Source organism: Protobothrops mucrosquamatus, unplaced genomic scaffold (assembly GCF_001527695.2).
Source record: "Protobothrops mucrosquamatus isolate PMUCROS unplaced genomic scaffold, P.Mucros_1.0 scaffold2869, whole genome shotgun sequence".
Lineage (NCBI taxonomy): Eukaryota > Metazoa > Chordata > Lepidosauria > Squamata > Viperidae > Protobothrops > Protobothrops mucrosquamatus.
The window spans coordinates 81,678-94,950 of record NW_015388898.1 but is presented as its reverse complement, the minus strand read 5'-3'; the positions used below and the strand labels follow the sequence as shown (position 1 = coordinate 94,950).

The 13,273-nt window shown below is 41.8% G+C and overlaps 1 protein-coding gene across 1 annotated transcript in view; it reads left to right on the top strand.

Annotated features, from left to right (window-relative positions):
* LOC114923318 (solute carrier family 2, facilitated glucose transporter member 5-like) overlaps positions 1-8,026 on the top strand; it is a 14,991-nt gene extending 6,965 nt beyond the window's left edge. Inside the window, exons 4-6 of the mRNA XM_029286093.1 lie at positions 777-964; positions 4,094-4,204; positions 7,907-8,026. Coding sequence (XP_029141926.1) covers positions 777-964; positions 4,094-4,204; positions 7,907-8,026 — 419 coding nt within the window. The remainder of the gene's footprint in view (positions 1-776; positions 965-4,093; positions 4,205-7,906) is intronic.
* The last annotated feature ends 5,247 nt before the right edge of the window (positions 8,027-13,273 follow it).

Genomic DNA, 13,273 nt, shown 5'->3' with positions numbered 1-13,273 from the left:
TCCCTCCCTCCCTCCCTCCCCCCTTCCTTCCTTCCTTCCTTCCTTCCTTTTTGGTATACTACTAAAACTCTTGTAGTTTGGTTCTTTGAACCCTTCAATTAGCCCAGAGGGTACATCAAAACACAATAATTTTTGAAGATACCTCAAATCCGCTAGCCTAAAAAAATGATTGAAATTTCAAGGAACTTCAGACCACTTTTGTTTGCAAAGTTGTGGCCACAGCAGTGTCCCCAGGGTCACATGAGCAAGATTTCCACCAGTCCTTGAGTTTCCCACAAAGAAAGACAATGGGGAGGCCAGCAGGAAGTCAGAAGTTACTTCTGCTCCCATTGCTTTTTTGCCTATTGGTGTTATCTGACAGGTCACATGTTGTCTAAGATCATTTAAATTTTTATGAGTATGATTTCTTTTCTTTGAAATTCTAATAGTAATAAATTTAAAAATAAATAAAAGAGAGCATGTTTGGAGCAATTTGCAGAGATGGAGTGAAATGATATCTTGGACTTACTGTGATAGTGACCAGTTTTGCATAGGGAAACCTCCATTTGGAGATCAAGCATGCTTTTGGACATTTATTTAATATTAATGTTCACCTGACTGTCTAAGTCTGAATGAAGTAGTTGTGGCACAATTTGGCCTAAACTCTGGAGAAGACATGGGGACCAGAACCTCTCTCAATCCTAATTCTAGTAGCACCATTGGGCCGGCTATCTGAATGACTTTCTTGTACATTTTCCAAATGCAAAGATTTTCTTCTATTTTTTTCCCCCACCCAGTCCTGAAGATGCTGAGAGAGACAGATGATGTGGATAATGAAATTGAAGAAATGTATCAGGAGGACCTCGCTGAGGGTAATAACAAAGACATGACTCCACTGAAACTAATACGGACCTCAAGTATGCGATGGCACATCATCACGATAGTTGTCATCATGGCTGGTTCACAGCTCAATGGTATAAGTGTGGTAAGCAAGACCTAAGTAGTTTGAAAAAAAATATTAATTTCTTGAGATGGAATGCATGGGTGTACACACATGTGTTGGGAAAAACACTATTCTTGCTTTGTCTTTCTTTGAAATGAGATGGAATGCAACTCCATACCTGTCAGACTAAAGCCGAGAACAAGGTTAAACAATTCATCCAGAGTTTCAGTTCTTTATTTGCTTACAGTAGACAGAGTCTTGCCAAACTAAAGTCTTACTCCTCCTCCTATGGATATATCTTGGGAGACTCTAGAGCAGGGATGTCAAACTCAATTTCATTGAGGGCCGCATCAGCATTGCGGTTGCCCTCGGGGTGGGTGGGGGGTGGCCTACTGGGTGGGTGTGGACAGAGTGGGTGTGGCCTATTGGGTGGGCATGGCCAGCTCTACATCGTTCGTGTCAAGGGTGCCTGTGGGGGCCTGGGCAGGAGTGGAACAGATCTGAGGGTCTCTGACAGAAGGGGGTGGGACCGGGTCAAGTGCCAAGGCATGGTCCACTGGAGGAGCCTCACTGCCTGCTAAAACCCCTCCACCGGAGCCCAAGCTGGATATGTGAAGTAGATGAGGGCCATTTGCTGGCTACTTCCAGGTGATCGTGCATTTCTTCATTCCTCACAAAGGGTGACACCTCCCCAGCATGCACCCAGGGGGCGGGGCCGACACGGCAGGGGCTGGTTCCTTGCTGTTTCCAGACAGCCTTGTGGAGCTAAGACTGAATGCGTTTCAGCATAGATGGCCCCCACAAAATTGTACATTGGCTCCCGGCCGGCCTGGGGCAGGACCAAGGCAGTGGGGGCCGTTCCCTCACTGTTTCCAGGATGGCTTTGCGGACCACATGAAACCATTTTGCGGGCCGTATCTGACCCCCGGGCCTTGTGTTTGACATGTCTGCTCTAGAGCATGTCTAGTTTACTCTCTTCCTATGTCTCCTATCCAGCTCTGGACTGTGCGGCCTCTTGTCTCCCTCCACTTTCTGGAATGTGTTCCCATCTTCCTTGGAAAATGCCATTTTCCCATAGTGTGTCAACCAAGTTCCCCCTTCATGGTCACTATCTTGCACAACACCCCTAATGGCACACCACTGACACTGATGTCACTGGCTTTTTCATTTCTCCTACCCCAAAACAGTTCTGTCTGGAACACAGATTCCATTCTATGTTCAATCCCAAAGCTCACGGGCAGGCAAAATACATACAGTTTGATCTATGCAGTCTATCTGGCTTAGCTTACCAGAATTATGAAGCAATTGTGAAAAAAGCCCTTTGGGTTTCATATAAACAAATTCAGGAAAATGGGTCATCTTGAAGAGGGCCTTTCCTGATCATCTCAGCATTTAGAAAGGTTCATGCCAGGAGCCCACTTCAATTACAAGTTATAACTGAAGGTGAGGAAAAAACCCAATGTAACAACGTCATCTCACATTCTTCATCCACTTTCCAGTAACATGACAAAACTGGGTCAAAAGACAATAGGGGCAACAGGAATCTAGGAACTAGATTAATCTAGTTGATCTCAAAGCAGATTCCAGCTGGAAAGAAAATGATGGTCCAGTGAGTTGAACGAGATGCGTCTCCTGCTCCTCCTATCAGAAGCAATCGGGAATCTACGTGGATTGAATTGTGTGATTTATGAATTGATCCTTATTATAGGTAGTCCTTGACTTATGACCACAACTGAGCCCCAACTTTTTGTTGCTAAGCAAGACAGTTGTTCAATGAGCTCTTCCCCATTTTATGAACTTTCTTGCCATCATTTTAAAGTGACTCACTGCAGTTTTTAAATTAGTAACATAGTTGTTAAGAGTTAAGAGTTGACTTTGCTTGTCAGTCAGAAGGTTGAAAAAAGGGGAATCACATGATTCACTGCAACTGTCATAAATATGAGTCAGTTGCCATGCGTCTCAACTCTGATCACCTGACCACGGGGATGTACAATGGTCATAAGTGTGAAAAATGGTCATAGGTCACTTTTTCAGTGCTGTTGTAATGTCAAATGGTCACTAAATGAATTGTTGTAAGTCAAGGATGACCTGTAGACTGCTAGGGCAATCCTACTGTGACAGATCTGGTTATTGAGAGAATACAAATCTGGAGAAGAAAATTGAATGTGTGCCCCTTTCATATGATAGTGCAGGGGTCCCCAACCCCTGGTACGTGGACCAGTACCAGGCCCAGGGTCATGGTTCCAATAGATGAAACCGTTTAAAAGAACTTCAAGGCAAGGATTTCTTCCTTAAAGAACATTTTATTTAGGAAACAAGAGTACAAAGTACAAAGGTGAACCCAAGACTAAAATCCCCTCCTTCTGGTTACAAAGTTACAAGTTGCAATTCCCACCCCAATTTGCTGTCATAAATCACACTCACCAATTATTACAAAACTCGGGCTCTCCTCCCAGTTCTTCAACCCACCAAAATGTTATCAGCAATGACCTTGGTTCTCACACATAGGAATTGTTTTGGCTAACTGAGAACTACACCTCCCTCCTCCTTCATCTAAAATCTCTAAGCTAGCACAAGGCAATGAAGACAAAAATGAAAATGGCTTCAGTTCGGTTTGTCACAGCATTGACACGTGGCATGCCAGCAAGCAGTCCAGACAAACAACAAAGCTCCATCTGTGGGATGTAGGCAGCACACAAAACCATACCTCCTCCAGTCCATGGAAAAACCTCTCTCCATGGAACCGGTCCCTGGTGCCCAAAAGGTTGGGGATCTCTGTGATAGGGTACCTAAATCCCACCTAGTGAATCTTGGGAAATATAATTCAGTATATCTGGATGAGAAAAAATGAAACTCTTTATTGATGAACTTTTTCTTTATTTTTTATTAAAAAAAGAAAGAAACATCAGTATAAATGTAATTCACTTCCAGGCTCCAATAAAGAATATTTCAGTTTCTCAAGGTACTGGCTTACAAAGAGGCCATTGTGTCACTTGACACTTTGGTAAAACATAATTCCTGGTATTCCTCAGCAATGGTCCTACTTCTTAGGAAGGTTTACTGCTATTTGGGCTTATATAAAGGGTTTCCCAGCCCTGCTCTGAATCTCCAACAGTTTGGTGTTTTGTTTTTTTCCTATTCACATTTTATTCTGCTCTGCTCTACTTTCAGGCATACTTTTATACAGAGCGGATTTTCTTGATCATGCCTATGAAGAGGAGCGACGTGAAGTACTTAACTACTGCAATGATCGTTATTCTGTGCTCCTCTGTTCTACTAGTGGTAAGAAATTACCTGCTCTCTAACCAGGTTGATCTGGTCACTGGTGGTTAAGGCATCTGGCTAGAGACCTAGAGACTGTGAGTTCTACTTCCACCTTAAGCATGAAACCCAGTTGAGTGATTATGAGGCAATCACCAGGATATAATAGTTCTAGTCTATTCTAGTATTCCACACCTGGAATACTGCAGCCAATTGTGGTCACCATATCACAAAAAAGATGTTGAGTGTTTTGAAAAAAAAATCAGAGAAGAGCAACTAAGACGATCAAAGGCCTGGAGACTAAAACATAGGAAGAACGGCTGCAGAAGGCTGAGTCAACCTTGAACCAGTCAGGATCGAACTCCTGGTGGTCAGCAGAATTAGCTTGCAATACTGTATTCTAACCACTGCGCCACCCAGGCTCTTAGGATATCTGCTATCTGGATACCTGACTAGGATAGCTGGACAGCACAACATTAGGTAGAACTTGTCTTTCACTTCACTGTCCTATGATGAAATGTTGTTGTTGTTTTTTTCCTCACACGCTTCCTTCTTTTCATATTCTCTAGATGTACTTGGTTGATAATGTGGGACGGCGGATCCTTCTTCTTACGAGTTTTGCATGTTGCAGCATCAGCTCCATTTTGTTAATAGTGTCCCTTGAACTGCAGGTTTGTAATTTGGAAGAAATGTTGTGTGCTGCCTGCCTTCCACAGATGGGGCTTTGCTTGTTTGTGCGGACCTGTTGCTGGCATGCTGTGGCCCAGTACCGGTCCGCAGACTGGGGGTTGGGGACCCCTGGACTAGAAGACCTGCAATAACCTATGTTATTCCATCATGTTTCTGCCGGGTTTCTGTTAAAACTGCCTTAGACAAACAAAGCCATCTGCAAATTCCACCAGTCCGTCGCTGAAATACATCCCCTTTCCTCCAACAGAAAACTATGAGCAACTTGTCATATTTCAGCTCCCTGATGATAATCCTATTCGTTTGTGCACACGATTTTGGACCTGGTAAGTAATGCGATGGTTCAGGGTCCTCTGGATGAAGATCAAGCCCCAACCAGGAGAAATGACCTTGCCCCTGAAAAGTGATTCCTCATTTCTTGTCTTCCTTTTGACTACAAGCGGCCCTTCCACACTTGCTTACATTGGAGCTGTTCTCTCAGTCGTCAAGAGCTTCGGCTTTTGTGATTGCGGGCTCTGTGTTCTGGAGCGCAAATTTTATCACAGGATTAACATTCTTCTACCTAGAGGTAAGTCAGGGGCCCTGGGGATTCTCTGAGCTTGGCTGTTTTTTTCCAGGCATTTCCTGACCCTACTAGGTAGCATCATCAGTGCTCGAAGGGAGAGAGGTTTGCTCTCAGTGTGAGAGAAGTGAGTGACTTTGAAGAGCAATTTGCTGGGAAAAGCTGAATTGGCATATTTCAAGCCTATTCTTGAAGCTGTACTCTATCTATCTATCTATCTATCTATCTATCTATCTATCTATCTATCTATCTATCTATCTATCTATCTATCTATCTATCTATCATGTCTCTATCTATCTATCTATCTATCTATCTATCTATCATGTCTCTATCTATCTATCTATCTATCTATCTATCTATCTATCTATCTATCTATCTATCTATCTATCTATCTATCATGTCTCTATCTATATCTATCTATCTATCTATCTATCTATCTATCTATCTATCTATCTATCTATCTATCTATCTATCTATCTATCTATCTATCTATCTATCTATCTATGTTGTATGCAGGCCATCTCGTCAGAGGTGATTCTCTATGGCTTACAGATATTCAATTAAAATGCAATACCTAAGGATGATAAAATTAAAATTCAATTAAAATAAAAGTTACCTGGACAGAGAGGGAGGAAAGTATCATGCAATTATCTATCTATCTATCTATCTATCTATCTATCTATCTATCTATCTATCTATCTATCTATCTATCTATCTATCTATCTATCTATCTATCTATCTATCTATCTATCATCTGCAGTTTTCAGCTGTGTTCTTGTATCCGGTTGCCAATAATGTTACACTGGTCTGACAGAACCAACCTTGGTTTAGTTTACAACTTTTTCACCACAGTGCCTGGGGGGGGGGGGGAGAACCCACTTTCTGACTACTTTTAGCAGAGGCATCAGTCAGTCTTCATCAGTGGTGGGATTCAGCCGGTTCACACCACTTCGGCAGAACTGGTAGTTAATATTTTGTTGCCCAGGTCCAGAATGGACTTCCGGAAGCGGCATCCACACAGAGAATCAGTTGTTCACATATTTTAATCCCACCACTGGTCTTGATGCTATAAGAGGGCAGACATGATGGAGCACAGCTCTCTGCTCTAGTAATTATATTTTACATTTTGCCTGGGAAGAAATTGTTCTGCACAGAGAACAGAAGCACAATTAGACCTTAACTTATGACCACAATTGAAATAATTGTATTTTCATTGTTAAGCAAAGGAGCTGTTAAGTGAGTCACAAACCAATTTCACAACCTTTTTTTTCTTTTTGGCCACAGTTGTTAAGCTAATCACTGCAGTTGTTAAGTGAATCCTATGGACTTTAAGCAAATTTGGATTTCCCTGTTGACTTTGTTTGGATGGGAAGATGGGAAGTGGTGATCCCATGACCCCAGGATGCTGCCACCATTGTAAATGCAATCCGGGTTCCCAGCAACCAAATTTTGATCCTATAACCACGGGGATGGTACATCGGTTGCAAGTGTGAGGACTGATTGAAAGCCACCCTTTTCAGTGCTGTTCTAACTTTGAACAGTCACTAAATGATTGATTGTAAGTCAAGGACTACTTGTAGCTTTCTCTCTGCCTGAAATTGTGAATGGCAATCTAGAGAAGATACAAGTGGGAGCTGTTGATCTCATTAGGAGTGGCTTCCTCTTCTACCCTTGGGCATATGGCTAGGATAAGAGCCTCATGGACCAGAGGCTAACATGGAAAGATAAGAAAGATGCCAGAATGATATCTATGTGATAAAAGATGTATTACTCCCTCTTTCCTTCTCTGAATTTCCCACATATTGTTTTTTTTTTCTTTTTCATTTTCAGAAGGACTTGGGGTACTACTGCTTTGTGGTCTTCTGGCCCTTCTGTTTAGGAACCATTGTATACATCTACAAAATGGTTCCAGAAACCAAGACACAAACTTTTTCTGAGATCAAAAGAGTCATGTCAATGAAGACCACCAAGAGGTCCCGTTCTAGAGAGTCCAGGAGAAAACTGAAACTCAAAAGACATGTCTGAATTCTTCCCTCTCTCTCTCCCTCTCTCCATTTTCCTCCCTCCCTTCCTGCTTATCCTTAACCGTCTTCAAGGGTCGAGATGAAGATTTATAGACTTTCCTCCTGATCGAGAGACACCATCTCTGTCCTGTTTTGATTTATATTTGCTAACGTGTATTTCCCCTTTTTAACAAAGTTGTATTTCTTTCAAAAGATGCTTCAGTTGATTTTTATTATTGTTGTTGTTGTTGTTGTTGTTGTTTTACTCTTGGGCTTCTTGCAGATGTCTTCTGGGTTCCTGTTTTTTGTAGTGGTTAGAGTTTCATCTGATCTTGGGACCTTGGCTGAAGGGTACTACTATTGCTTTCTGAAAAATCTCTCTGGGTTACACGTCAGCCTCTGTCTCTTCTTCTTCCTATGAATAACAAAAACTCAATGAATAAAGTTCCTTTCTTGGTGTTTTTCCTTAAGATTCTTCTGAAGTTTAGGGAGTCAAAGAGGCTGCAGAACATGAAGTGGAAATTCTTCAATGAAAAGTACAACATTTGTGGGAAACTGCATATGGGTTTAGATGCACATTATTTTGCGTGAAACACAAAAAAGAAGGAAATGTAATGAATTGTATGACACTGACATAGAAATGAATAGATTGCTCCATTCATTTTCAGCAGAAGAGGTCACATTCCATCCAGAGACTTCTCCCGATCTATACAAGCAATATTTCACAACCGAAGACACTTAAAATAGCTATGATTTTGCAGAGTTGGGAAACAGTCTTCACTGTTCCAGTCACGACTGTTTTCCAGTATTTGAGGGGCTGTCACAGAGAAGATGGGGTCAACTTTTTCTCCAGAGCATTTGAAGACAGGGCAAGAAATTAGAATAGAACAGAACAGAACAGAACAGAACAGAACAGAATAGAATAGAATAGAATAGAATAGAATAGAATAGAATAGAATAGAATAGAATAGAATAGAACTGGAAGGGACCTTGGAGGTCTTCTAGTCCAGCCCCCCACTCAAGCAGGAGACCCTATACCCATTTCAGACAATTGACTGTCTAGTGTCTTCTTAAAAATCTCCAGTGATGGAGTGCCCACCATTTCTGGAGGCCAGCTGTTCCACTGGTTAATTGTCCTTACTGTTAGGAAGTTATTCCTTCATTCCAGGTTGCTTCTCTCTCTGGTTAGTTTCCAACCATTGTTTCTTCTCCTGCCCTCTGGTGCTTTGGAGAATAATATGATCCCCTCCTCTTTGTGGCAGCCTCTCAAATACTGGAATACTGCTATCATCTCACCCGTTTCTTCTTTTCTTTAGAAATAATGGGTGGAAGCTCATTAAAGACAGATGCAACCTAGAACTAAAGAGAAATTGCCTGGCAGTGAGAACAATTAACCGAAGGAATAGCTTGCCTCTCAGAGTCGTGGGTGCTCCATTGCTGGAGGTTTTCAAGACAAGATTGGACAACCATTTATCTGGGATGGTGTAAAGACTCTGGCCTTGGGCAGGGGGTAGGACTGGAAGACCTCTGAGGACCTGTCCAGTCTATGTTCTATGTTCAGTTTTGTTTGGCTAAAGATGGAAGGACTCACTGGAGAAGAGCCTAATGCTGGGAAAGATGGAGGGCAAGAGAAGAAGGGGACGACAGAGAATGAGGTGGCTGGATGGAGTCACTGAAGCAGTAGGCATGAGCTTAAATGGACTCCAGAAGATGGCAGAGGACAGGAAGGCCTGGAGGAACATTGTCCATGGGGTTGCGATGGGTCGGACATGACTTTGCAACTAACAACAACAAAGATGGGTATTCAACCATGGGAAAGCCAACTCACTATCTCTCTACTCCTCTGTAGTTACTAAATGTCCAGGACTCCACTAATCTTCTAGGTACTCCTCCAATTGGTATAATTCTTGGTGTAGTACTGCTTTCATCATAACTTACAGGAGAGATTTACAGGTATAGATCCTACCTCTCTAATTAGATACTTTCAACTCCCTTTTTCATGTAAAATCTATAGTAGTACAAAGATTTTTTTTTTTAAAAAAAACCCCTAAGTTTAGCTTGTAAATGAAGTAGAAAATTAATTATACAGAAGATTAATGCGACGGTGTTCTAATAAATGGACATTATGGAAAAGCAGAATGATTGAAAATGCAATGCAAATCAAATCTGTTTGAAACTGGAATCCTTAATTTTTATATGATTCACTTAATAGAGTTGCAATTTATTCCTGGGCACATCAATTTAATAAGTGAGTGAATGGTCTGATTCTGGATAAATTGATCATATCCTAAAAAGCTTCATTACACACATTATTTTGCTTGAAGAAGGATGATGTCCATGAACCGGCATATCTGTCATAGTAGGCACCTATTTCTTTCTTTAAAAAAAAGTATATTGGCTCCTATGTAACAAACTGAAATTCAGTGTAGAGAAAAGTAAGGCTTTACACTTACCAAAAAGTACAGGTAAAAAAAAAACAAAAAACCGGAAGTACAGTTACAGATTAGGTGAAACCTGGCTCAATAGCAGTAATTTTGGTAGGGATCTTGAAGTCCTAGTGGGCAATCGCTTAAATATGAAGAGTGTGTGGCAGCAGCCAAAAAAAGCCAATGAAATCCTTGGCTGCATTAATAGAGGAATAGAATCAAGATCATGTGAAGTATTAGTACCATGTTATAAAGCCTTAGTATGACCACACTTGGAATACTGCATCCAGTTCTGGTTACCAGAACATAAAAAAAGATGTTGAGACTCTGGAAACAATGCAGAAAAGAGCAACAAAGATGATTAGGGAGCTGAAGGCTAAAACATACAAAGATTGGTTGTAGGAATTGAGTTTGTTTAGTCTAGCGAAAAGAAGGACTAGGGGTGACATGATAGAAGTATTCCAATATTTGAGGTGCTGCCACAAAGAAGAGGGGGTCACCCTATTTTACAAAGCACCTGAAGGCAGGACAAGAAGTAGTGGATGGAAACTAATCAAGGAGAGACACAATCTAGAACTAAGGAGAAATTTCTTAATAAAGAGAAGAATTAACCAGTGGAATGGCTTGCCTTCAGAAATTGTACGTGCTCCATCACTGGAGGCTCCCTCCCTCCCTCCGTCCCTCCCTCCCTCCCTCTTTCTTTCTTCTTTTTTTCTTTCTTTCTTTCTTTCTTTCTTTCTTTCTTTCTTTCTTTCTTTCTTTCTTTCTTTCCTTCCTTCCTTCCTTCCTTCCTTCCTTCCTTCCAAACCTCAAATCAAAGTTTCATTTTTTTTTCAGTTTCAGACAAAAAAAAATCCAGAAGTAATTTCCAAGTAGAAACAAAACTAGATAAGTTCTTTTTCTATAATTAAAAAGTCAGATCTGCCATCTCTGCTAACTCCATCCCCTTTACTATCCTCTCTTCCACTGTGGGCAATTAGTGTGTCTTTCCATCTTTGTACTTATGAGATTCTCACCTCTGTCAATATAGAAAGTTCCAAATTTTCACTTATGTTCTTTGAACGCTAAGAGGGTGTGTTATGCAAAAATGGAAACTTGGTTTTGATATAATGAATTTAGAATTTAGGCCTTAGATTTTGTGAACCCATGGAGCAGCCTGTCCTCTCACCAAAGAAAAGAAGTGTGGAGAAACCTTTGTCATGAACAATGTCATGAACAATGGTGGGATTCAGCCGGTTTGCACCAATTTGGGAGAACTGGTAGTTAAATTTACCTGAATTCGGAGAACCGGCTGGTTTCTGGAAGACCAGTCTAGGCCTTGGAGGCTTCCCAGGCCTAGAACGGCCCACTGGAAGTGCATGGATACCACTTCCGGAAGTCTGTTCTAGGCTTCTTAGGCCTGGAAGAGACTTCCCAGGCCTAGAACGGCCCACCAGAAGTGCGTTGATGCCACTTCCGGAAGTCCATTCTAGGCATCGGAGGTCCAGGCCTGCATAATAGAACCAGTTGTTCAAGATGTTTGAATCCCACCACTGGTCATGAAGCTCCAAAAAATAAAAGAGAGATAAATGACACTATTGAATTCTGAAGCTTCTAGGTGCCACTTTATTCTTATCTAGAACGTTCTCAGTCAAGATGTCCTACTTGGCCAGGTGAGATATTGTCTCTGTTGTGGAACCAGACATGGATCCATTTGATGTACCTTGAAGACGTGTTAGGGATGGTTCTTGAGAGTCCCTTGGACTGCAAGGAGATCCAATCAGTCAATCCTAAAGGGAACCAACCCCAACTGTTCCTTGGACAGATGTTGAAGCTGAAGCTCAAATACTTTGGCCACCAAGTGAGAAGGGAGGACTCCTTGGAGAAGAGCCTGATGTTGGGAAAGACAGAAGGCAAAAGAAGAAGGGGACAGTGGAAGATGAGACGGTTAGATAGTGTCACTGATGCAATGAACATGAATTTTTGCAAACTCCAGGAAACAGTGGAGAACAGGAGGGCCTGGCATACTATGGTCCATGGGATCGTGAAGAGTCAGATATGACTTAGCAACCGAACAGCCACAAACCTTGGAGACATCTGAGAGATCAAAAAGACTCCAATACAAGTTTCTTCTGTGATATTATAAATATCTGGATTAAGTCTTTATCCTTATGTGCAATTAGATGCTGAAAGTTTGATGTGATCATTAAATATGCAGTGAAAATAAATGCAGAAGCTTCTGTCTTTGGAGCGATGCCACAGTGAAATAATCTTCCAGTTTGGCTGGCAATGTTCTTGATTGAAAGGGGGAGAAGAAGTACAAAATGTCCCCAAGTAAGCCACCCACAAGGACAGACACGATGAAGAACAACCCCAGAGACATTTAGAAAGATAAACTGAGTTACGTAAGAATTCTGAATCCAAGAAAGCTGCAGTAACGTTGTTCAGTACGTCCTTAGGGTCTTATCTTCCCTGCCGTTGCCTATCAAGTCTTTTTCCAATCTTTTTAGCAGCCCTTTCATTTTCTAAAAATGATACTCCTTTTTGAAATTCATATCAAAGTTCTCTGAGTAAAACATGATGACCAACAGAATCTCTTCCTATGTTTTGGAGGAATCTTGATATCATGGGTCTCAGTATTGTGAAACAAGAGTCATTCCCAGAAGGTAAAACATTTCCATGTGAAGTATCCCATTTTGCAATGATTATTTCTCCTCCTCCTCCTCCTCCTCCTCCTCCTCCTCCTCCTCCTCCTCCTCTTTCTCCTTCTGCCTCTTCTCCTCCTCCTTCTCCTTCTCTTTCCCCTTCTCCTCCTCCTTTCTCCTCCTCCTCCTCTTCCTTCTCCTCTTCCTCCTCCTCCTCCTTCTCTTTCTCTTTCTCCTTCTCTTTCTCCCCTTCCCCTTCTCCTCCTCCTTCCCCTTCTCCTGCTCCTCCTCCTCTTTCTCCTCCTCCTCCTCCTCCTCCTCTTTCTTCTCCTCCTCCTTCTCCTCCTCTTCCTCCTCCTTCTCCTTTTCTTTCCCCTTCCCTTTCTCCTTCTCTTTCTCCTCCTCCTCCTTCTCTTTCTCCTTCTGCCTCTTCTCCTCCTCCTCCTTCTCCCCTCCTCTTTCCCCTTCCTCTTCCCCTCCCCCTCTTCTTTTTCTCTCCTCTTTCTCTTCCTTTCCTCTATTTATTATCATGCTGACTTCTGATTTCTTCTTAATACACTTGTCAATCTACCTGCTTACAGGTTACTTAGAGTATCATTCTCGAGTTTTCACTCATGAAAGCTTCGGCACATTCATTTATTAGTTAACTCCCAATTTTTGCACAATAACTGAAGGCAGAGCACATACAGGTGGTCCTTGACTTACAACTATTTGTTCTGCAGCCATTCATACATGGCATTGAAAAAAGTGAGTTATGATTGGTCCTCATACTTATGACCATCACAACA